The 24183-nt window shown below is 38.7% G+C and overlaps 1 protein-coding gene across 1 annotated transcript in view; it reads left to right on the top strand.

Annotated features, from left to right (window-relative positions):
- Positions 1–1252: 1252 nt before the first annotated feature.
- Positions 1253–24183, top strand: part of map3k10 (mitogen-activated protein kinase kinase kinase 10) — a 66935-nt gene continuing 44004 nt past the window's right edge. Inside the window, exon 1 of the mRNA XM_684332.10 lies at positions 1253–3951. Coding sequence (XP_689424.4) covers positions 3069–3951 — 883 coding nt within the window. The 5' untranslated portion in view covers positions 1253–3068. The remainder of the gene's footprint in view (positions 3952–24183) is intronic.

Here is a 24183-nt window from a genome sequence, read left to right as displayed (position 1 = left end):
CTGTGCTGGTCAGATATTTAACTGAAAGTCTGCCTCTACATCCAAATTAAGAAAATATTTAAATACTGTAGTCGAATAGAATGAATAAATAAACAATAAATACCATACTTCCACAGTATTTGAATTAAATTAGGAATTGCAAAATTTAAAATGTTTTATGAGGTTTTCTAAATGAAGCCCCATTTAGAAAACATCCGCTGCGTAAAAACTTGCTGGATAAGTTGGCGATTCATTCCGCTGTGGCGACCCTGCTTTAATGAAGGGACTAAGCCGACAAGAAAATGAATGAATGAATATTATTACAGAGAGGATTTTGGGAATCTCTGCAAACACTGGGAAATTGTAATCACACAAGTTATGTATGTACATCTTTCTGTAAAATCCTTCAAAATATAGATTTGAATAAATCTGTGAAGTGTGTCTGTAAGTGCTGCTGAAGGCGAGATTTGTGGCAGAAAAAAAAAAAACATTTTAAAAAAATGGTCACAGTTTCAAAGCTGAGTTTTCTGTATCATTATTCCAGTCCTGAGTGTCACACAATCCTTCAGAAATTCAAGAATTGTTGATTTATTATGATCAGTTAGCTTGTTACTCAATCATAAATAATGGTTCTTATCATTAGTGTTTTGTTTCTGCTTCATATTTTTTGTGTAAATTATAATACAACTTGTGATACAATTTTACTCTTTCATGAACAAAACAGTTCAAAATATAAGCATTTAATATAAATCTAATTTAAATGTAATTAATTTATTTGTATGTTTAATTTTTAAAATGTAGTCATTGTCATAATTTAATTTGTCTATCATGAATAAAACAATTTTTAATAATCAGAAATGTTTTGTGAACCTCCAGTGAGCATATCTGAATGCATATTCATTTTAAAATATGTTGACTAATAAAAATAATTAATACTACTAATAACATGAAAATAAATAATATTTTTATTGTATTTTGATCAGCTGAATTTAGCATTGGAGAGAATATTAAACCTATTTTAAAAGAGTAAACGAAGTTAACTTTTGAAGGAAATAAATGATATATGTTGATATATATTTCAGGTAGGTATACAGCTATAATTGGTTGCACAACGATTGTTTTTTATAATATGCAATTTTTTTTCATAACAATCTAATTTGTGTTTCTTAGAATATCATTGCTCCTAATAGGTCACATGCACTTTGCATACATAAACTCCATTTCCCAGTATGCCCTACTGTCCTCCTCCACCCCCAGTCCAGCCGGTGTATTTGGATACAAAGTCAGCCTTAGGAGCTGACAGCCCGGTCCATGAAATAGATCGTCTTTCTCACAGGAAAAGCAACGGGGGTAGAAACGATTCGACTGAGATGGACGACAAGCAGACCAACTGACCCAGATGAGAGAAAGATTGCCGGCGCATCCTTCCCTCAAATTCGATGATGTGTTCAATACATGGGGATATTTCAGCGTTATGATACGCCCATGCGACGAGCCGTGTGGATGTTGTGATGTACAGTGAACGATCCAGGCAACCAAAAACATAAAGCTGAATTCAGGAAACCGCTTGTTATTTTTTGGCTAAAAGGACACAGGGATACTTTGCCACTGATCTCTGGATTACAATATTGTTGCAGCATCTAGAAAGGAACTAGGTGGCTATTATTATTATTGTTATTATTATTATTATTATTGTAAAGATGGTGGACACATCCAGTGGTGGTGTTTATTTGGGCATCATTAACATATTATGGAGAATTTCCTCTCATAATCGCTACGACCTGGATAAAAGTCATCTTTATGCAAGCCAACCGCATCACTCTCATTCCTTATAGAAAGATATGAATTTCGCTGTATTATAATTCAATACATGTCGAAATTTCGCGAATAAGCTTATCATACATCACTATTTAAATACGTCACGGATGCAAGCTTTGAGAATCAACTGCTGGGTGACAATAAAATGTCTGTTAAAATAACCATGAAAATTAAGGGCGAAATGATCGAAGTGGGCACTTGCACATACGCTCCACAGAAATAACGCGAACCGACAGTGGCGTTTGACGCGGATTAAATGACAGCAGACGTGTAGAGCCTAGAAACGTTTATCGACAAACATTAAAACGCTGAATATATGCCTTTCCTTGTATGCGAAACAATAAATGCTTAGCATTTTGCACGTTTGTCGACTAATGCTAATGAAAACCACAACTCTGCCATCTCTCTGTTGTGATTCTCATCTTAAAATGGACGCGTGCTTTCCTTAACGACTATTTAGAGACTTTAGCGATGTGCACGAGACAAGAGACGCGTAAAGTGATTTGCACGAATGTGCGAATAATTGTGCATGCTTTGAGACCGCAAGCTGGTGCATCTCCCTGAGCCTATCAGAGTTGAATGTCTGAAGATGCCTTAAGCCTGCGCATGCATGTGTTTAAGGCTATAAATATTCATTAACATCCGTTGCAAATAACATCCATGGACCTTTAAAATTATCCGAGTTTTACGTGGATTAGATTTACATGGATTAGGTCAAGACAAAATTCCATTGCAGGCTAGTTAGCTGGAAGTTAACCCCTAATGGATCTTATGTGTTGTAACATTAAAATATCAAGAAGACTTGTCTAGTTTGTGCTAAAAACAAAAACAGGCAACTACCAATCCTTTTATTTAAACTTAATTACAATAATTTTGTATGAAACAAGCAAAAAATAAATCATTCTCACACTGGACAGGCTAATCTCATGTAATCTTAAGGAATTTGGATTGCATTTCACTAGAAAAAAACTTTCATTGCAATGAGAAACACTTATTCAATATCTGTGTCAGATTAGACATGTAAGGACACACTGACTGACTAAAATGGCACTATAAATGTTTAGACACATGCAAAGTGTGCTGTGGACAATCCAAGCAGCAAATGGTGAGGACAGTGCAGGGGCAGCCCAGCAGAAGCTTTACCTATTGATTTCTTCACTCATCAAGAAGTCCTGCATTCAGTAGATGGGCTCTGCATGGATATTGTGTGCAAGTTGACAGAGGGTCTCCTCCAGCTTTTGAGACCTCATCGCTGACCTGTGCACTTAGTCATGGATCCACATACGAGGCTGAGTGGAGTAGGAGCTGGAGGTGGTGGCAGTGCTGCCCCACTACCTTGCATCAGCAGTGGGGGGTCCTGTGGACACCTGGTTCCCCCTGATACTCAAGCAAATACAAATTCAACACCTTTCCTGATAAGCATCAACAGCAGCCGGAACTCCTCTACTATTCCCTCCTCAGTGGGCTCCCCAGATTCCCACCTACCCCATCATCATGAAAGCAGCAACACATACTGGACCGCTGTCTTCGATTATGAGGCTACAGCAGACGAGGAGCTGACCTTGCGGCGTGGCGACCTACTGGAGGTGCTGTCCAAAGACTCCAAAGTGTCTGGAGATGAGGGATGGTGGACTGGAAAGATCCAAGACAAGGTGGGCATATTCCCTTGTAATTATGTAACCCAACGGGATTCCAGCTATCCAGCGTTACCACCGGAAGCTCTGGTTGGTGGAGATTCACCACTGGAAATTGATTTCTTAGAGCTGCGATTGGAGGAAGTGATTGGTGCTGGCGGCTTTGGAAAGGTGTATAAGGGTGTATGGCGAGCTGAGGAAGTGGCTGTCAAAGCAGCTCGTCAGGACCCAGATGAGGACATCAGTGCCACGGCAGAGAATGTGAGGCAGGAGGCCAGACTCTTCTGGATGCTGCGTCACCGCAACATCATCGCTCTACGAGGTGTTTGTCTGCGGGAGCCAAATCTTTGCCTTGTTATGGAATATGCCCGTGGTGGGGCGCTTAACCGGGCACTTGCTGGCAAGAAGGTGCCTCCTCGGGTACTGGTGAATTGGGCTGTGCAGATTGCAACTGGAATGGACTACTTGCACAACCAGACCTTTGTGCCAATCATCCATCGAGACCTCAAATCCAGCAACAGTGAGTAACAATTCCTTATCTTTTTGTGTAAAGGGTGATGTGATTGTGTAAAAATGAAATCTTTTGGGGGTACAGTCGGTACTTTTAAATGGACAACTTTGTACGTTATTATTGTAAGTGTTCATAGTAGTGCCATGTACCCTTAAGGCCCTACACTCTCAGAAATAAAATTACAGAAGCTGTCACTGGTGCAGAACCTTTTTAAAAAATACATATTTGTTCCCTAAGAGTCCACAGTGGTACCTCAAAGGTGCATATTAGTGCCCAGATGTACCTAAAAAGTACCTTTGAGGTACCATTATGGATCCTTCAGGTACAAATATGTACCTTTTGAAAAGGTACTATCCCAGAGACAACTTCTGTACCTTTATTTCTGAGAGTGTCTAATAAACCTCTTAAGGTTCAAGGTTGTCTTCCAAATGTAGTGCCCTAGTGATAAACTGTTGTACCCCTAATGGTCAATTTTGGTGTAAAAATCAGCCAAAGGCAACACATGTTTACATGCAATAACATTAAATGCCTGATGGCTAAATGTATATAGAAATATTTGGGTATCTCAGTTACCTTTACCACAGTAGACTACATCATTTTTTTTCTGAAATTTGCAATCACACTAGTAATAGCATAGTAATAACGGGTTTGTTAAATGTAGACTATAGTGATAGGACAAAAGGAATAGATGCTCTGCATTGAAACATTGTTTTTGTTCAAAGCCTCTTGTCATTGAACTGCTTCCTCTTCTTAAGGAGAGCTGCTCTGCTCTGGAAAAAGCTGGGCTATTTTTGGTCCTTTGTGCTATTTGCTGCTAAGCACAGTTGGAGTTGTTGTGGGCAGAAAGAAGAGGGTAGTTAAATGGACGAGTATGGATGCATTTGGGAAGTGTAACACTGCACAGTGTTAGGTTCAGCATTTGCCTTTTTTGCAGCAGGGCTTGACAGACACTCAAGAGAAGATTTAGCAAAGTCTGCTAATCCCTGTCCTTGTCAAATCTATGAAAACAGTCATCCCAGTGCTGCACCCTCTCCCAAAGATGGGATGCATGTTTATCGTGCCACTGTAGACACAGGACGGGTGAAAGCATTAGCTGTCAGAGTTTAGGGTTTCACTGCTTCTCATTATCCAGGGGCTCTGAGCTCAGGTATCCTCTTCAAACTGTAGGTGTACTTGGAGATTGGCACAGCTGCCGTGGCAACAGAGGCGGATTCCAAGCCCTCCAGCTTCTTCCCAGCTCCCGTCTATTCCACCCTAGACCCCCCTCCCCCACAATACGGTCCCCTCTCAGTGACACAGTATTGTGTGTACAGTATATTATCCCACTTAGAGCACCAATAATTGTCATCCTGACAAAGTAAAGGTATTTATCACAAAATATATCTTTGATCTCTACATTTCAGCTGTCACAATTAAGTAGCCACTTATAGCTGGTGTGTAAATCAATGGAGCTTTGTAAATATATCATGTTAGAACAATGATTCGAGGAGTCAGGAACAAAGACGTGTACATTAGCATACAAAATTACTGTAATAGCTGCTTCTCCCTCATGTTGCCTGGGGGGCTAATTTGAACATACTTGGTTCGGTGGTTGTCAGTGCATCTGAATAACTAGGATAATCTGATTACTGTGACCTCTTTTGAAGTGATGTCATTCTGTGTCTGAGAGTTGATAGGCTGGAGTCGCTGGTCAGTCTATGTTGTTAACTGATCTCACGCTGGACTTAAGTTACTGATATAGAATGGCCCACACATTGGCCAAAACAAAAGAGAAATGGGGATCAATTGGAAGGGTGACTCAGCTGAGAGTAATGCTAAACCCCTGATCACCTTCCCCTGACACACTCCTCAGGCAGGTCTTTACTGGAACACAGGAATGGCTTATGGCTAATTGCTAACGCACACTGTCTGGTGCTTTCAAAATCGTGGCACACGTTCAGAACTTCTTTCAAATTGTTAATATATCTAAACACAACTTCACTATTAGGGTATTAACATACAATTATGCCTACGAAAGGTTATGATTAGACAGGTCAGACAGATTAATTTGATAAGTTTTTGAGCTCATCAACATTGCTCAATAAAACTGGCAGACAACAATGTCAGTTTATTTTTTCATTTTGCTTTTTTGGTTACTTTAAATTATATAGTTAATAAAAAACTGTTGATTTAAAATAATCTAAGATTAGAAGTAGGCAACCCAAGCTCATTCTGGAAACGTAGCCCCGCGGACGCTTCTGGAGACCGCGATTTACGTGGCCGGAGGTACGTAAAGGCAGCGTTTAGTTTTTTTCGAGCAAACGCTACGGGGCGGTGTGGCGCCTCTCCGCCCCTCCTCTTCACGCTCGCCGGCCGACGGCTCGCCTCCGAGTGGAGGGCTTTCCCGATGCAACCAGTTTGTCCGCTTAGCTCACAGCGTTGCGTTGGCGGAGCGGAGGCCCCGGAGGAGGAGCCGGCCGCAGGGACGACGACCGGGATCGAGTCCGGGGAACAGCGGTTCCGGAAATCAGGTAAGACGAAAAAATTGAATCCGAAAAATATGGGCGAGAATGAGGCGGGATCCGAAAACGCAGTCGTAATCGAAGACGAGGGCTTTTGCTTTTTTTTTTTTTCTGGACGGCTTTTGCAAACCGTCGCTCAGGTTTAGGGAAGGAGGAGGAGGAAGAGGAGGGCGGCCGAGTTGGAGCGAGTTGTTTTTCGCGCGAGAACCGCGCGGGCGCGCGCTCCAGAGAGGCGCCCAAGACGCGAAAAAGCGTGCACAGCGGCCTCTCGCGGATCCGCGAAAACAAAAACCGCTCGAATACGTACCTCCCGGGACGTAAATCGCAGTCCGCAGAAACGTCCACGGAGTTACGTTTACACAATGAACCCGGGTTGGAAGTAGGGCAACATGGTGGTTAGCACTTTCACTGGTTGTCCCGGCTGGCTCAATTGGCATTTCTGTGTAGAGTTTGCATGTTCTTACCGTGTTGATGTGGGTTTGCTCCTGGTGCTCCAGTTTGCCCCACAGTCCAAAGACATGCGGTTTAAGTGAATTGAATAAACTAAATTAGCCGTAGTGTGTGTGTGTGTGAATGAGTGTGTATGGATGTTTCCCAGTACTGGGTTGCAGCTGGAAGGGCATCCGCTATGTAAAACATATGCTGGATAAGTTAGCTGTTCCTTCCACTGTGGCAACCCCTGATTATTAAAGAGACTATGCTAAAGTAAAATGAACGAATATATTTTATTATGTATTATCTGAAATAAATAATTTAATTTAACAAACAAGTATTCATTGTGAGAGAAAAAACTTTAACATTGTTACAAAAAATATTTTAAACAAATGCCACAAATACATGTCTTTCCACCATATATTTCACCATATATTTCTTTCATAATGTATACTGTTTGAAAAAAAAAACTGTAATGTCTTCAAAAACAGAAGCACTGATAATAAAAAAAACACAAATAATAACAAATTATAGGAACAGATTAATGCAGACTGGAGTAATGGTTGCTGAATTTTCAACTTTGCCACCCCAGGAATAAATTACACTTAAAACTTTATGAAACTTTTGCTGTTTTTTTCTTACTTTATTTTTGGAGAGTATCTTCCTACTCTCTACTGTAAAAATCATTAGTAGGCATTTAAAAAAACACACATAAAGTACATTTTATTAGTTACAAGTGGTTGCTATAGGGTATATGCACAGCTAGTGTTTCTTGTCATGCTTATAATCTTCTGGTGAACAGTTAATGTGACTTTTTTCAATTTTATACAGTTCCTTTCACAGCATCAATGTTGTAATGTAATTAAAACACAATCAGTTAAATAGACTTTAGTGTTCATTTAGTTGTTTAAGTGTGAAACGAGATAAGAAGTCATTAACACGCACGTGCCCATCAGAATCAGCAGGTTACCGCAGAAACTCCATTGAAAATTCTAGGGGTAAAATAAATTTCATATTTAAACACACTGTGCAGAAAATTTTAATTTAATACAGTACTTCTTGTACATTCTGAGACCCACTTTACAGTATATTTCAATCAGGCAATGTGGATAATTATTTTTAAAGAAAACAGACTTTAAATGCGGCGATTTAACGGAAGTGTTTGACCAAGGTTACTGAAAATTAAAAGTCCTTCTGCATACTTCTGCATATACCCCATTAACTAATTTAACTTAAAGGCTGATTTATACTTCATGTGTATGGTCCAGCGCAGCCTTTGCACCATTCCATAGCCCTTGCCATGGCTGACGCTGATATGCACCTCTCAAAAAATGTAACTACACGTTGCAATGACGCCGAGTGCAAGCTCTGTGATTGGTCGGCTTGGAAGCTATGACGAGTGTGGGTGGTGCTGAGAGTCGCGAGCCCAATGGAGCGAGTGTTTACAAGTGTCAACTCTCTTGCAGGAGCTCCAGATTGAAACTTTAGTTTTGTGTTTATTAGAGCTGCACAATTAATCGTAAAAAAGATTGCGATCTCGATTCGACCCCTCTAGACCATCTTAATCCATCACTTCTACTTTTCTGTCAATCATAATTTCAAGTTCAGGAGAGAAGCAATGGTGGCCGCACAAGTCTTTACATTGTTTTACAGACATTGTTCAGCTACGTGGATACCTCCAAATGGTATTGAAAGAGTCACATGCTGTATTTATAAGATATATTTCATCCCAAAAATGTAATTTCTATCTTCATGTAGTGTTTTTGCGACAGCAAAATCACACGTGAAGTGAGCTGATTGTCAGCTGTTATCACAGGGACTGCGGGCGCCTGCGCCTCTGAATGAAGTCTACTTTAGTGAACAGAATATAGGCTGTAAATAACAGCTAATAAAGTTGTAAATAACATTCAGTTTGTGGCACAGAGTGATTGTTTGGGAGCCGCGCGGGAAGTGAACCGCTCTCAGCAGTGAAAATGAAATCGAAAGATGTAGCTGACTGATTCCAGTCCAAAAATGATCCAAACCCCACCGAAATGCAAAAATACCCATCCAGTCTTCTGTATTCATGAAAATCACGTCAGTGACAGATTTTAAGCAGGAAATTACAGATTGTAAGCATATGTCTCAAACACAGTAATTCAACATCAGAATTAGCATTAGCATTAATGACCAGGACAAATCTAAACTATGTTCAAGTGCACCATTCCAAGTCTATACAAAATTTAGCATTTTAACCAACAGTAGAGCTACACAAAGCCTATTGCTGTTTTACCACATGTTTAACAATTGTAACAATAGCCCATTCATATTAACCTTCATTTTATATCTACAGAATCGTGAAAAAATCATGATCTTTATTTTAGGCAAAAAATTGCTATTTTTATTTTAGCCAGAATCGTGCAGCTCTTGTGGTTACCTTATAATTAAAGTTGTTGCACATCCGCCGTTTTCCACCTCTGAATGAGCAAGTTTGAGCGACTTTTAACGTTCAGAAAAAACAAAACACCCGTGAAGTAACTCGACGCAGAGGAACATAAAAACCTACCTCTTGCTAGCGTTTCTGAAGTGCTACTGCAGAGCAACACAAACAGCACGTAGAAGTATAAATGCATCACAATGAGCAAGGTATGCGCCATGGGTCACGCCGATCGACGTAGAAGTATAAACCTGCCTTAAGTAGTATAATTATGCTTATTGTGGCAACCGAACTTCAATGTCAGGACACATTTACATACTCAATAATGAATAAAAGAGTGCAGTCCTTTGTTTCTATGGCCTAAACACATCTTTTAGGAAGAGTTAAATGTTTTGTTTGTATAAGTAAAATGTATTTACAGGATTCTTTCATGCCTTGTTTGGAATTCTGTTTACCTAAATCTTTGTAATATTCACTTTAGTGAGGCTGGGTTAAGTTTACATGATGACTACAGTTTATCAAAGTGTTGTTCCTTCCATATTTGATCATGAATTCCTTGTGTAAAGGTAGATTTTACCAGCAGGTGTAGGGAATATGAACCATGGAGAGACTGTTAGGGCAAGTCGAGAACTAGGAACACAGCAGAGTAGCAACAATGACCTCTTTATCGCTCACCGAAGACAGAGATGGCTCGACAATGACAGGAGTCACTCGCCTGACTGGGGGAGGGGAGGTGGATTTGAGAAAATGTACGTCTGGACCTTGCACGAGAGGTCAGATGAATACAGGGACCAGGGGAAAAGACTAAGGGATGTGTTTGGCTTTATGTGTGCTTGTGTGTGTGTATGTCAAGAAAGGCCCAGAGGTATGCATTTAAATGGGGGAGCAAGGGTCAGTGGTGGGTTATAAGCACCAGGGTCAGTGGGGAACAGGCTAGAGAGACTCATTTGTCACAAATGACAGATGAACTGATGTAGTTATATGTCTTCTTCATTATTATGTAGCTCAGTTTGTAAAGCACAGCAAGAACAATAGCAAGGTCATGGGTTCAGATTGTAAAGAACACACGCCACCCCTCTTATTCTTTTCACCCTGGTCTGAGCAAGATTTAAACCAGTGTCCCCAGCATGGGAGGTGGGTCAGCTAACAACAAGGACGCTTAAGACTGTAGCCTCAAGCATCAGACAGTTGTGTGCCTTTTGAGGCTATGGGAGGTTTACCTGCACAGATACTACTAACTGGCCTCTATCACACTCAAGCGGCAACCTCCCGCTCTCTCTCAGGAAGCCAATACGGGAGTAACTAAAACTGCAATTCATCCGAAATTCCGCTAGTCCTGACCGCTCCTGGCTCCAAAACAGAGCAAATTTTTATTGAGCCCACTGTTAGAATGGCCAACTTTACAGCAGAAAAAAAAGGTGTTTACAGCCTGGTACAAAAAAAGATTTTGGTTAATACAGCTAATATTACCCTTCATGACAATTGTGAGGGGGGTGAATTTTTTTAGAACTCATCCGTTTCCTTTATATTAAGTTATATTAAGTTTGCATAATTAAGGGCGTGGCCACTTGAGTGACAGCTGGGTCTCGTTGGTCGCCGTCACGTCACCTCAACTGAATCCTGCATTTTAGCCACTGAACTCTGCGTATTTATCGTATTTCTGTGTTGTTTTATGTGGCTTTACACAGTCAACTGCCTTTTGGACTTGTTTCCTACACTTATTTGATGGAATGTCATGCTGAGTGCACGTTATTGTGCTCACAAACCATTCACGTGGCCTCCGTTTCACATGTGAGTAAAGTTATATACTTATATACCATCTCTATACATGTATTCGTTTTATTTAAGATCATTTATCGTTTTTATTTATATTTAGAGCTGTAATGCACTCCAGAATCTGTCAGATTGATTAGCTGTAGGTTCTAGAACAGTCATCTGAAGTGTTGTCATACAGTGTTATGCTGGATTTCATCAATAGTCTTACAGTAACTAACACAGACTACTGTATATCTGAAGTGTTTGGAAGTAATTCGCGTTTTCCTCCTGTTGAAAAACGTCATAAGAACAATGTTTAGTGGCTCAATGTATTACAGCAGTGTTTTAAAAGACTAAACACTTTATTGATATAGTGTAAAACCAAGCACAAGTGGTCAGAATACAAACGAGTCACAGGTGATAAAGTATTAAGCGTTCTCCCAAAGTACCGTGTGTCTGAACCAGGTCCAAGCAAACTGTCAGCAGGTGTCTGTAGCTCCGCTCACTCTTCGCCTCTTTGCCCTTGTTTGGTATCCCGCCGTGGGTGTGATGACGCGCGAACAAAATGGCGACGGTTGGCCGCGCCTACTTGTGGCTTCTTTTGCGCTCTTTAGAAACCTATGGGTGACGTCACGGATACTACGTCCATATATTTTACAGTCTATGATCACACTACATTGTATTTGGCCACCAATATAATCAGCGATGTAGATAACTTGTAAAGAGCTAAGGGCAAGAAGAAAAAAAAGATCGTGAAAGAGGAAATGTTTGGGGAGATGCGTTGAACAAAGATTGTGCAAAGAGAGAAGAAAACAATTGGGAGTCAATAAATAATTTAGCAAAATACTTCTGCTGCAAATGATCAAGCAAATGTTTCTTTGTTTCTGTTTAATGTAAAGCTTATTTATTTTTGATATTGTGGTCTATAACTCCTCCCAAAACTCTCCACTGTGCCGTGTCCTGCTTTCTAATTGGCTGTTTGTCATCACTGATAACCACCAAGCTTTTATTTGTCATAATGGTGAGCTGGTTTTACATTTTGATGGTATTTGTACCTGGATTTGAACCTGCTTTGATCGATGTTTTCCTTTCCTGTAGCGCACTGTGAATTCTTGTCTGTGAAAGGTGCTACATGAAAAACTTTTTTCTTAGTTCGTCAGTTACATCTTTTATTTATTTTACATAGCATGATTTTAAATCGCCGATATGTCTAGTTATTTAGCATGCCAAATATTTCACGGGCGTCTGCGACATATTGGCAATTCTTTCTGAATGCATTTTTGATAATTCACACTGTGTAAATCAGGCCCGGATTAAGAATACAGAGGCACCTGGGCACAATGTCTTGAAGGCCCCCTACGTGGTCGCACCCCTATTGTTAAATTAACAAATAAAAATAACATAATATTTAAAAAAAATTATATACAGTACATAGCTAGTCTACAATTTCTAGTCTACAAAAATTTAACTCATTTTTTTAAGCATTTTTAAATAGCATACTTTGAAAAAAAAAACACTAATACATCTATTGAAAATTTAATATACTTGTTTAAGTTCACTGAAGCGGTACAAAAAAGATTATATTTAAGGGTATTTTTAATGTATAACTATTCTACAAACTTATAATGCATATGATTTAGATATAACACCTATTTAATCCAGTTCAGTTTTATAAATCTGAGTCCTCTACAATACACACACTTATTAATGATTCCTACGTGTCTTCCTCATGATGAAGAGTAGGCAAAATCTGATATGTAGTGGGGGAAAAAAGAATGGGTTCATCAGACTCTAAATTCAAACTAGGTTCATGATCGATCGCGTCAAAACATGTTGCTATGCGCTTTACGATCTACACCACTCACGCTGCTGTTTGTCAAACCCTTTAGTTATGTTGTAACTATGCAGGCGGGAGTGGGATTCAAAATTTAGTCCCGCGCAGATCTCTAGATCGGGCTGTGATCGGGAAGAAATCTGCGGCTGCACGGGGCTTGCCAGTTTTTATGTGTGAACTATTGAACAACGCAACAACTATTCCAGAGCAGTCGGCCAACTCAACCCCACGTGTGGTCAGATGTAGTAACGAGCTGCAGCCAATGAGAGAGCATATCAGCATGAGCTGAATGCCTGTGTGCTCAGGAGCTCAACAGAAACATCTGTGATTGGTCAGAATGGGCATCGATGCACTCGCTTCATTCTGCGTTAACACATGAGAGTAGGATATATTAACGGTGAAACTAAAATTCTGTAACTATTAGAATTACCATACTGCTCATTCTGACGGTTCTCATATAAAACGCCATACTGTCACATAATATTTACATTCAAAGCTTCTATTGAGATAATAAAATTAAGCTTTGAATGTCTGGCATCATATTTAATGACACCATTACCCTAAAAATATAATCTTTTTTGGTAATACAGCCTATAAATATGTAGTTAAGACACTAGAATATGCAAAGATCTTGGCTTTCATTTTCACTTTCAAACAGGAGCTATTTAACAGCACAGTATATGCTGTTTTGAAAGATATCTGAAGTAAATTTATGTTTTTGCTATCAGAAAGTTTGGTTTATGTTAGCAGGAAGTTGCTAGGCAAAAAAAAATGCACACATATTTAAAGTCACAGCGAAACGTATCAGACATGCATGCAGTCATTTTGACCAATATGTTAATTAAAGGTAGGAATGCTCAGTTCTTTACTGTTTTGTAATTTTAAAAAAATAACAATGTCAGAAAGAAATACACTGATAGTTAGAAAACGGCAGGGTGTTATAGATATGTTATTATATTTAATTTTATTAAAATTAAAAACTCTCTGTGTATCTATCCAATCGAACCTTGCAGATAAGTGATTAATCCGCTGATGCATCAGCTAATTGGACGATGTTTTTAAATGCTTCCTTGAAAGCTTGAAACGCTGTCAGTCATAATCAGCACACAAGCAGCCTTTTCTGACGACTCCTCCCTCAAAATTTAATTGGCTGTGGTTTAGTAGCTTGAATGAGCTGTTGGGGAATGAGTTGTTGTCAGATCATGTAGTGTGTGACCCCCCTCTTGTGGATCATTCACGTAGTGTCGCGTAGTGTGAACACCACAGCGATTAAAAGACAAAAAGTCAAGTCATGTAGTGTGAACGGCACAGCGATCTGCCGATGTTTAAAATCCTGTAGTGTGAACTAGGCTTAACAAACAATGCAAGTCAGGACGGACCACAAAGAAGCTGGCTGTCATTTCTTTGTTTTTCTGAAATATCTGAAAAAGATACCAGATTATCGGACATGTTTACAAAAGTGAATCTCTCTGTGGTGAGTGAGAAGTACTCTTGTTTATGGCTTGTATGTGTGCAGCACTAGTTCCAGTTTCCCTTTGTAGTAGGACAATACAGACTACCATTTGCAAGTATTGAAAGATTCATGCTCTCATACAGGTGCAGAAGGTATATTCTTGTTTCAGTTGGCTGTTGTCCTTTTGGGGTGTTAACAAGCAGCTCTTTCAGATACCAGACACATCTAATTTAAGGCTACAACTGAGTCGCCTAGTTTCTTGACTTCGGCTTGGTGTGTCCCGGGCTTAGCATGTCAGCCATTTGTGCATCTCCTGAGGCCATTGAGGTTTACCTATGCTACCCTAAACCTTAATCTCAATCCCATATGGGTCACTGCACCACTGTAACCCTCCTAGTTGTACTTGAACAACGCTGAGCAGGATTCAGACTGGTATCCAATTAATAAGAGCATTATGGACCACTGTTTCCAATGTCACTAACCCTTAATAAGTGAGATTTCCAGCTCACCTCTTACTAGCAAATCTATGTACACAGGCATAAACCAAATCATTTTGTAGGCCTTGCACAATATTTAATTACAAACTACTTGTGTTCATACCTAAGCCTGACTGAAATGTTTGTGGTATATTGGCATTTCATATATGTGTTACAAGGATAGCGTTTTTTATTTCCTTCAAGTTCACACAGACTATGTTTTCAGGAGTTTTACTCTTGAGGTGACAAAAAACATTCACAAAGAAGGCTTGAGAGTTCCACAGGACCACTTTTCTGCCCCTTTGACAACACCCTGCATTCATGCGACACAAATATCAGCCACAATTTTAGGTCTTCCATTAATAAGTAATAGGATTTCATTCCTTTCCCACCGATTAGAATGAGTCAGACTTGGATAGTGGATAAAAGTGGACTTTTTGCATTGTTTGCTCTGGTTTAGTGACCATGAGTCATTTGGCTGGCCCTTTATGTGTTACACATTAGGCATCAATACGATTTGTAAAAGCTGAGTTTGAGACGCAGTATTTATCGTTGGGCCATAATTTTCAAGTATAATAAAAGTGAGATTGATGTAGAGTAGTGTTATCTTTTATCTTTTTGAAATGTATTACAAAATATCGGTCATAAACTTCTGTTATTTTACTGCCTTTTATCAGCCAATTGTCAACAAAACAGAAGCTTTAAAAGATCCATCTGACTTTCCAACAAAACAAAAGCTTGCTGGTCTGATTTAATGCTATTTTTATCTTATAGTGGACTATGTGTAATGAGGACTACAATGGGGTGTAAAAATAACTAAAAATTAAAATAAGTAATGAAGTCTATTTCTAAAGCAAGAAATTAGAAACCCCATTGAAAATAATCTATTTAGAAAGTTTTCAGCTTGACTCTTGTGATACTACAAGTTCTATTATAGCCATTAAATAGTGCCTAGTTCATGTTTACCCACCCATATTGATATAAAATGGCAAAGTGTGTAACCCTTCAAACAAGCTGATTTTATCATATTCGAAATCATACTCAGTTTCCCTACATCGTATTAGATTTGACTTTATCAACCTTTAGTGTGTCATTTAGCTGAAGAAAAAGTAGTCATTAATCAGTTTTGTGTGGCACAAAATGCCTATTTCTCCTGTGTGACCTTACTATTATGCTGGAAGTTCTGTGAAGGATTTCTTTTGAGTTGATACATTCACTCAAGCAGTTTAGAGCAATCGATTGAATTTCCCAGCATTACTAGAGAGGAAATTCAAGGAATATGCTTTATACAGTCACTTGTCTGTAACTGCACACATCATTACCCCCTGCGCTCAACAGCAGCTCTATGCAGGTGGGAATATTGATAATAAGTGTACGCCATACACATAGATAATTGTGATATATATTAAATCTGCTGACATTTTTGTTCTGATTCTGGTGTTTCTACTTGCACAAAACAGAATAATTGCACTCACACTGCAAAATATTACAGTAGGTCAATATTGTTTACTCAAATTTTAGTAGGTAATTCTTTCTTTATAAATATACTGTACTGTAAAAAAATGGAACACAAACACAGATCTACAAATTTAGTGGATTGAACATAAACAATTAAGTTGTCCCCAAAAGATCTTAAGAACTGTGTTGTTTCAGCTTATTTTATTGTATTAGTTTGAACAAGCAGCAAAATACTTTTTTGAGTGGAATATTTAACAAGTAAAATAATGCTTAAGCACTTGCGCTACCTGACAAAAGTCTTGCTTTCGATCCCAGCTGTATGAGCAAGCAATAATAACTTGACTTCGAGTTGATCAATTGCAAAAGTGGCAGAAGGTAAATATTTCTGATGAATCATCTGTTGAGCTGCATCTCAATCATCACAAATACTGCAGAAGTCCTATCGGAACCCACATGGACCCAAGATTGTCATAGAAATCAGTCAAGTTTGGGACAGGAAAAATCATGGTTTGGGATTACATCCAGTATGGAGGTGTGCGAGAGATCTGCAGAGTAGGTGGTAACATCAACATCCTGAAGTATCAAGACATCAAAGTTTCTGAAAGGAAAAAAAAAGGTACAGGTGCACCAGGATTGGCCAGTTCAGTCACCAGACATGAACATTATTGAGCATGATTGAGGTAAGATAGAGAAGGCATCAAAGATGAATCCAATGAATTTTGATGAACTCTGGGAGTCCTACAACAACACTTTCTTTGCCATTCCAGATGACTTTATTAGTCAGTTATATGAGTCATTGCAGAGATGTATGGATGCAGTCCTCCAAGCTCATGGGAGTCACACAATATTAATTCTTTTTCCACTGCACCATGACTTTATATTCTATTGCTACAACCAGCTCAACGTTGCAATATTAGAAAGACAATACAGACCAGGTAAATTGAAAAGAGAAATGATTTATTAACAAAACAGATAATTAACAAAAGTATTTAAAGCAATCAAAGTCAGTATAAGTGAAAGTCAGTAGTGAAAAGCATGTGTATGGAAGTGTACTGAGCTCATGATCCAAACACAATCTAAAATTTAAAAAAAATTACATTATTTCTGTTAAATGACAAGACTTTTGTCTAAGCAAAGTCAGACCTTACTGTCCTTGTTAAATCACAAAAAAATCAAGACATGATCATATTTTATTTTGGTAAAATAAGTGTAATCTAGAGGTCTTTGCCTTTCAAACACGCCCCTTCTGATACCAAATGATCAACTAGATGTCAAGTTATTATTTGTTGTTCCTAAAATTTGGATAGGCGACAAGAGTGTTCTGTGATATTCTTTGGTCGTTTTGATTCAGCTCATATTTGAAACATCTCCAGTTTAGTGGAGATCTTAAGTCTATACAGTACAGGGGTGTTTAGATGTTATTTATTTTGCTAATCCTTTGCTAGGCATGTACCAGAGTTAGTGACTGGTGTAAGCCGGTGTCTTTCTCAGTTTAAACTTTGACACAATTCAAATGTGGGCCAGATAGTAAATACACACAGTATGTACTGCAAAAATCAATATAGACACAATAAAAAGTAGGCCTGACCGACTCGGTAAATGAACTGGAGACTATAACCCTCATATGGCAGAGTATCTTTAAAACTCTAGTTAATACATAACCAGACACATTTTTTTCGCCCGCATGAGAATTTCTCAGTTGTTTTCTATTTAAAGTGTTAGAGTCCAAGGTTTGACGGAGCGCTCATGTGATGCAAAGCAAAGAGGACACACAAAGTGCTTACCCACACCCAAACTGAGCATACACTCTAATGCACCACATACACACACACACATTTACTATGAACTGCAGCATCATCGCAGTGTCAATAATCAAAGTAAGAACTGCCCACACAGCTAATAAGCACATTTACTCTGTCTACAGATGCTACTATGGCATAGTATGCACATTGGGTTTTTTCACACTGTGCTTAACCTCAGGTGTTGTCATTCTAAACTGTTTTTAAAACCTGGGAAGCGGAATTTTTCACATGCCCAAGAGGCTATAGGACCAACATGTAATATATTCAATCAAAGTTTGTTTTGACCAGCATCAAGTTTAGCGGTGATGTTTCTAGAACGTCCTACAATAACAAACGTATGCACAATCAACAAACAGGGCTGAGAGGGTTACTTTTAAAATGTATTACACTGCACATTACCACTCACCAGCCACTTTATTAGGTACACCTTGATAAAACCGGGTTGGACCCCCTTATGCCTTTGGAACTACCTTAATCCTTCATGGCATAGATTCAACAAGGTACTGGAAATGTTCCTCAGAGATTTTGGTCCATATTGACATGATAGCAACACGCAGTTGCTGCAGATTTGTCGGCTATCGATCTTCTTTCATCCAATTTTGGTCATCTTTCATCCTCATTCTGAGATTTGGTTTAAACAGCAGCAGATGGTCTTGACCATGTCTACATGCCTAAATGCAAAGTTGCTTCCATGTGATTGGTTGATTAGAAATTTGCATTAACGAGCAGTTGGACGTGTACCTAATAAAGTGGCCGGTGAGTTTGCATGCTTTAAAAAGTAATTAGTAATTGGTTGAATTACTCATGATTAGTAACTTAATCTAAATACTTTAGAATACTTTGAAATACATTTTAATACAAATGAATGAGATTCTGTGCGGTTTCTTGCTGCATTCCAAGCTTCAGAAGTAATCAAACATCATAAAATTACATCAAACGTCATAAAAATAGTCAAAACTGCTGCACGGTTCTTGATTGAAATTAAAAGAGCTAAAGTAACTACTGTTGCAAGTATTGTGATTACAGTTCAGTGTACATTAACAAACAGTTTGCTAATGATGCTTTATGGAAACACACCCCAGTTCTGTCCCCAGATTGACTCACAAGAATCATTTGTTGACAATGAATCGAATCACGAACTCACATTAATGCACCAACATTTCAAATGAAAACAATTTTTTTTTTAAGTACATCTGTAAAACACAAACCTGTCATTTGACTTTATAAACTCTTATTTCATGCATGATTTGCATGGATCTTTTAACTGTATGCAAAAAAAAAAAAAAAAAAACTAATTCTATAGGAGAATTCTGTGTCATTTAAAAATAAAATCTAGATTTTATTAGTGGAAAATCAGTTGCCTTCTTAGTTGAAATCCTCCAGTTTACCTAAATATAAAATAAATAAATAACATTAAAATTCCAAGTAATCATTTTGATAATCTAAAAGGCATTTCAGATGTGACTTAATTTGATTACCAATTTGATTAATTTGATTATCATTTAAATTGCAATTATATTGAAATTCAGTTACTTATAGTTTGTATTTTAAATGCGTAACACTGTTGCATGTATTCTGTCACTCCCCAGGCCCTGTCAATAAATTATACATTCAAAAACATTGTGTTCATCAAGAGTGTATGCTGTGAATTTGAAGATCCATTGTTTAGTTGATGCTGATAAGTGGTAATTGTCACAACTGTAAACAGGATGGCTTTCTTCCATGAGGGGGTTTGGTGTCACAACATCTCGTTTCCAGGTGGGCTGTTTTAAGAATATGTGACACACATACACTGGAAATTCTCTTTGGAATCCTGTAAAATTCAACCAATGAGAAATTGGCTTTGAAGATCCTAAAGTCTTTTGTCTGCCTCATGCATCTGATGTTCAGCCTCCTGTTCATGAGATTAGATATATTTCCATCCATATGTTTTCCATCAAAAGATGTGAATTAGATTTATGGAAAACATTTAAATTTATATGACAAAACATTTAAATTTCCATCCAATTAGTCAAATACAACAAAATCGCTTCCTGATAAACTGGTGCTAAATAAAAATAGGAAATTGCTGCACTAGGAGAAGCAACTGTAGGCCTTTTTTCTTATGTAATAATTTCTTAATGTAATCAAACCACTCTTTGGGAACGCAAACAGTTCTGGAGGTAATAACACTGAGCCGTTTTGATGACAGACTTTGGCTGAGGGATTTTAGAATGTCCCAAACAATTTTTCAGGTGTTATGCATAGGTCCACTGGTTTGTCCACTGGTTTGTCTGTTAACGCTGTCCCATCATGCCTATTGTTATCATATGATCTGTTAAAACAAGATTATTTTTTGATGCACTTACTGGAATTTATTTGGTAACTGTATTTCCATCATAATTTATGCACATTTTGTCTTATCGAATAAAAGGTTAATCAGTTGTGTGCAAGTATTTTATGCACATTTTCAAAATGTTTGCTGATCTTGGCTTTTTTGTTGTCCCTTTTTATGTGATACTCCAAAATGTGGATAAAAATAGGTGGATGGAAAGAGATACTCAGAGCGTTTTTAAACCTGTTGTTGGTTTTGTTTCCAAAACTAGGATTAAAGGGGTGTTCCACTACAATATAATTTTTTAAACTTTAGTTGATGTGTAATGTAGCTGTGTGAACATAAACAATCTCTGAATGTGAGACACACAAATTTTAATGCTTAGGGAGACATTGGCTTATACAGAATTAACTTAGCAAAGCCTACAGTGAACAACGTTTGGGGACTACAAAAACATACATCTGGGTTAATGATGTCATAAACCCTTCAGGTTATGCACATATAGTACACCCTGTGCAATGAAGGGGTGTGGCCAAAGGCACTGTAATGTTCAGTGTTTCCTCTACCATTATATAAAGGGGGCGCTCCGCCCTCCAAACGGCTTCACCATCCCCTTATGAAGTCACATTAATTGTATTCTCTATATAGCGCCAGATCACAACTTTTTTTAATAAACAAGCTAAATAGCTGGATGTAATATCTTATTTACACAACAGCATGTCATTTCTGTGCATTTCTCGCATCACTGCAGCTAAAATATATACAGATGCAGACATCCCAAGTTTCTCAAAAGTTTCGGGAGTCTACCGCAAATGCATAGAGATGCGCGCAAACTGTGATATAAACGGTAATCTCCCACAAATGGCGCATCTCCCGCTCGGTCCTAAAATACATCCAGCATCCCTCCCTGTTCTTCAGATACGTCGCGCACATCCCATGCTGTGATGCGAGCGGAGCTATTTCCCTGTATCTAGTCTCTAGTTATGACCTTTCCTGGAAGCTCTGCGTGTCTTCCGCAAATTCATACCGGCTCCGTGATCCCCCAAAACTAAACTAAAATACCCGGAAATCATAGCGACAAGAGTGAATGAGCAAGTGAACAGATCGCGAGAGGCACAGTGATGGTTTAAACATTACATTTGATAGGTTAAATAAATAGCAGTAAAGATAGAGTGAATTTGCACTCGCTATATCTAATTGAGGAATCTGCTGTCAATAGTTGGAGACGAGCAAAATATTGGAATGGTCCTGCATGTAATTCGACATTTTTTACATATAACAACGGAAAGTTCTGTGTTTTTGACAATTTTTCAAATTCACTAAAAGCTGGCTGGAATTAACTAACTTTTTTTTAACAAAAATTTGTAATAATATTAGTTCTTATAATACACTCATTGCTATAAGATGTAGCTTATAGGCCTATTTATTTTTAGTAAACAAGTATTAGATTTATAGATTTGCATTTTAACTAATTTTCATCTTTCATCATTTGCTGTGTTTCCAAATTGCATTGTTTGTTACATTTCTGTGGCGTTTCATTCTGCTTTGGTGACTTTTGGTGACCTGATAAATAAGGCACTAAGCTGAAGTAAAATGAATGGATGCATTACTTTCTGTAAAGCTGCTTCTGGCCATGACACATCTACACATCTTTACATGTACATTTTTATAAGAAACATGTTTAATAAATGTCTTAATAAATGGGCCAGATATTTCTGACTTTCCATCCCAAGAGGCTCAGGAAATGTTCTTCCAGAAGCCTATAAAGATACACTGCAGTGACAAAAGCTGCACAGTTTGTGATTAAAAAGATATTCACAAACTGTAAACCTCGGGGAAACACTGATATTATAACAGAGACGCTTCCTGGTGATGTGGAGCTGACCTGCGTATCACAGCACAATATGTTAGCTGACAAATCAGAGCCTCTTGAGGACTTCAGAGGAACTAGGAATCGTTTCATGTTAGCTGAGTAGCAGTAAATAACCAAAGTAAGATATATTAAAAAAAATTATGTGATTTTTTACAAATGAAGCATGAGCATACATTGCTTAGCACCCCATAAACACAACCAAGTCTTAAAAATACTCTCTGGCCCACCCCTTTAAACAGTTACGATTTTTTGTTTGTTGTTGAGATTTCTTCATAGTCTGGTACACATTCACAAAATTTCTAAATGGACAAAAATGAGCTGTGTGCATGTAAACTCAGGTCTGATTAGTCAGAACGCACCTGTTTATCTTCCAGGGATTCTGCTTTGTCATCCACCATAATGGATAGATGAGCTCTGCTGGCTTATTGTGGTAATTTAATGTGTTCGGAACAGTTGTTCTGAAATATGTTCTTCCGACCATTCTTTTTGTCTTTGCTTCAGGCTAACCCATGATTCATTGTCAGAAGCATTAGTGAATCGAAAACACATTTCCCCCCCATGCAATGTAGGTAGTGTGATAAATTATGATTAAAGCCTGGTTTGTTGGCCTGTTGGGTTAGCTAATACTGACTAGGTTTGCATGTCTGTCATAGTCTGTATGTGTCCAATATTTGTCCAGTGTCAAACAATGTACAGAGTGGGACATTTATATGGATACACCTTAATAAAATGAGAATGGTTGGTGATATTAACTTCCTGTTTGTGGCACATTAGTATATGTGAGGGGGCAAACTTTTCAAGATGGGTGGTGACCATGGGGGCCATTTTAAAGTCGGCCATCTTTGATTCAACTGTTGTTGTTTTTTTTCAATAGGAAGAGGGTCATTTGATACATCAAACTTATTGAGAATTTCAAAAGAAAAAACAATGGTGTGATTAGTCTTAACGTAACTGTATTCTTTCATGAGTTATTTACAAGTTTCTGATCATTTATAAAATGTGTTCTACTTCACACATTGATAGCAACACCGCAGGAGAATCTTTACACCATAGACAACTGCTTTTAGATGACCCCAAAGATAAGAGTCTAAGGTTGTCAGATCGGGAGACCTTGGGGGCCATTCAGCTGGTCCACGATGACCAATCCACTTTTCAGGAAACTGTTCATTTAGGAATGCTCGGACCTGACACCCATGATGTGGTGGTGCACCATCTAGCTGGAAAAACTCGGGGAACGTGCCAGCTTCAGTGGAAAACGAGGGAAACACATCAACATGTAGCAATTTCAAATATCCAGTGGTCTTTCTACTGAAAAAAACAGCTTAAACCAGCCTAGGCTGGTTGGCTGGTTTTAGAGGGGTTTTGGCCATTTCCAGGCTGGTTTCCAGCCATTTCCTGCCTGGTCTTAGCTGGTCAGGCTGGAAAATGACCAGCCTAAACCAGCTAAAACCAGCTTGACCAGCCTGGTTTAAGCTAGACATAGCTGGTTTTAGCTGGGCTCCCAGCCTGGCCAGGCGGGCTAAGCTGGATTTAGCTGGTCATCTCCCAGCCTGACCAGCTAAGACCAGGATGGAAATGGCTAAAAACCAGCTTGGAATGGCCAAATCCCCTCTAAAACCAGCCTGGTTGACCAGCTAAAATCAGCCAACTAGCCTAGGCTGGTTTAAGCTGTTTTTTCAGCAGGGCTTGAGGTTTCCATTGATGAACAATGGCCCTGCTATCTTTGCTGTCTATGGTGTGAAGGGACAAGATCTGCAGCACCTGAAACTACGGATACTGGAAGCCTGTGCCGGCATTTCTCCTGCGGTGTTGCTATCAGTGTGTGAAAAGTGGGAGAAGAGGGTTGCATTGACAATCCAACAAAAAAAACAAACAAAAGATGGATCCAAGATGGCCAACTTCAAAATGGCCACCATGGTAACCACCC

This window comes from Danio rerio, chromosome 18 (assembly GCF_049306965.1).
Source record: "Danio rerio strain Tuebingen ecotype United States chromosome 18, GRCz12tu, whole genome shotgun sequence".
Classification (NCBI taxonomy): Eukaryota; Metazoa; Chordata; class Actinopteri; order Cypriniformes; family Danionidae; genus Danio; species Danio rerio.
This window is presented reverse-complemented; position numbering and strand designations above follow the sequence as displayed.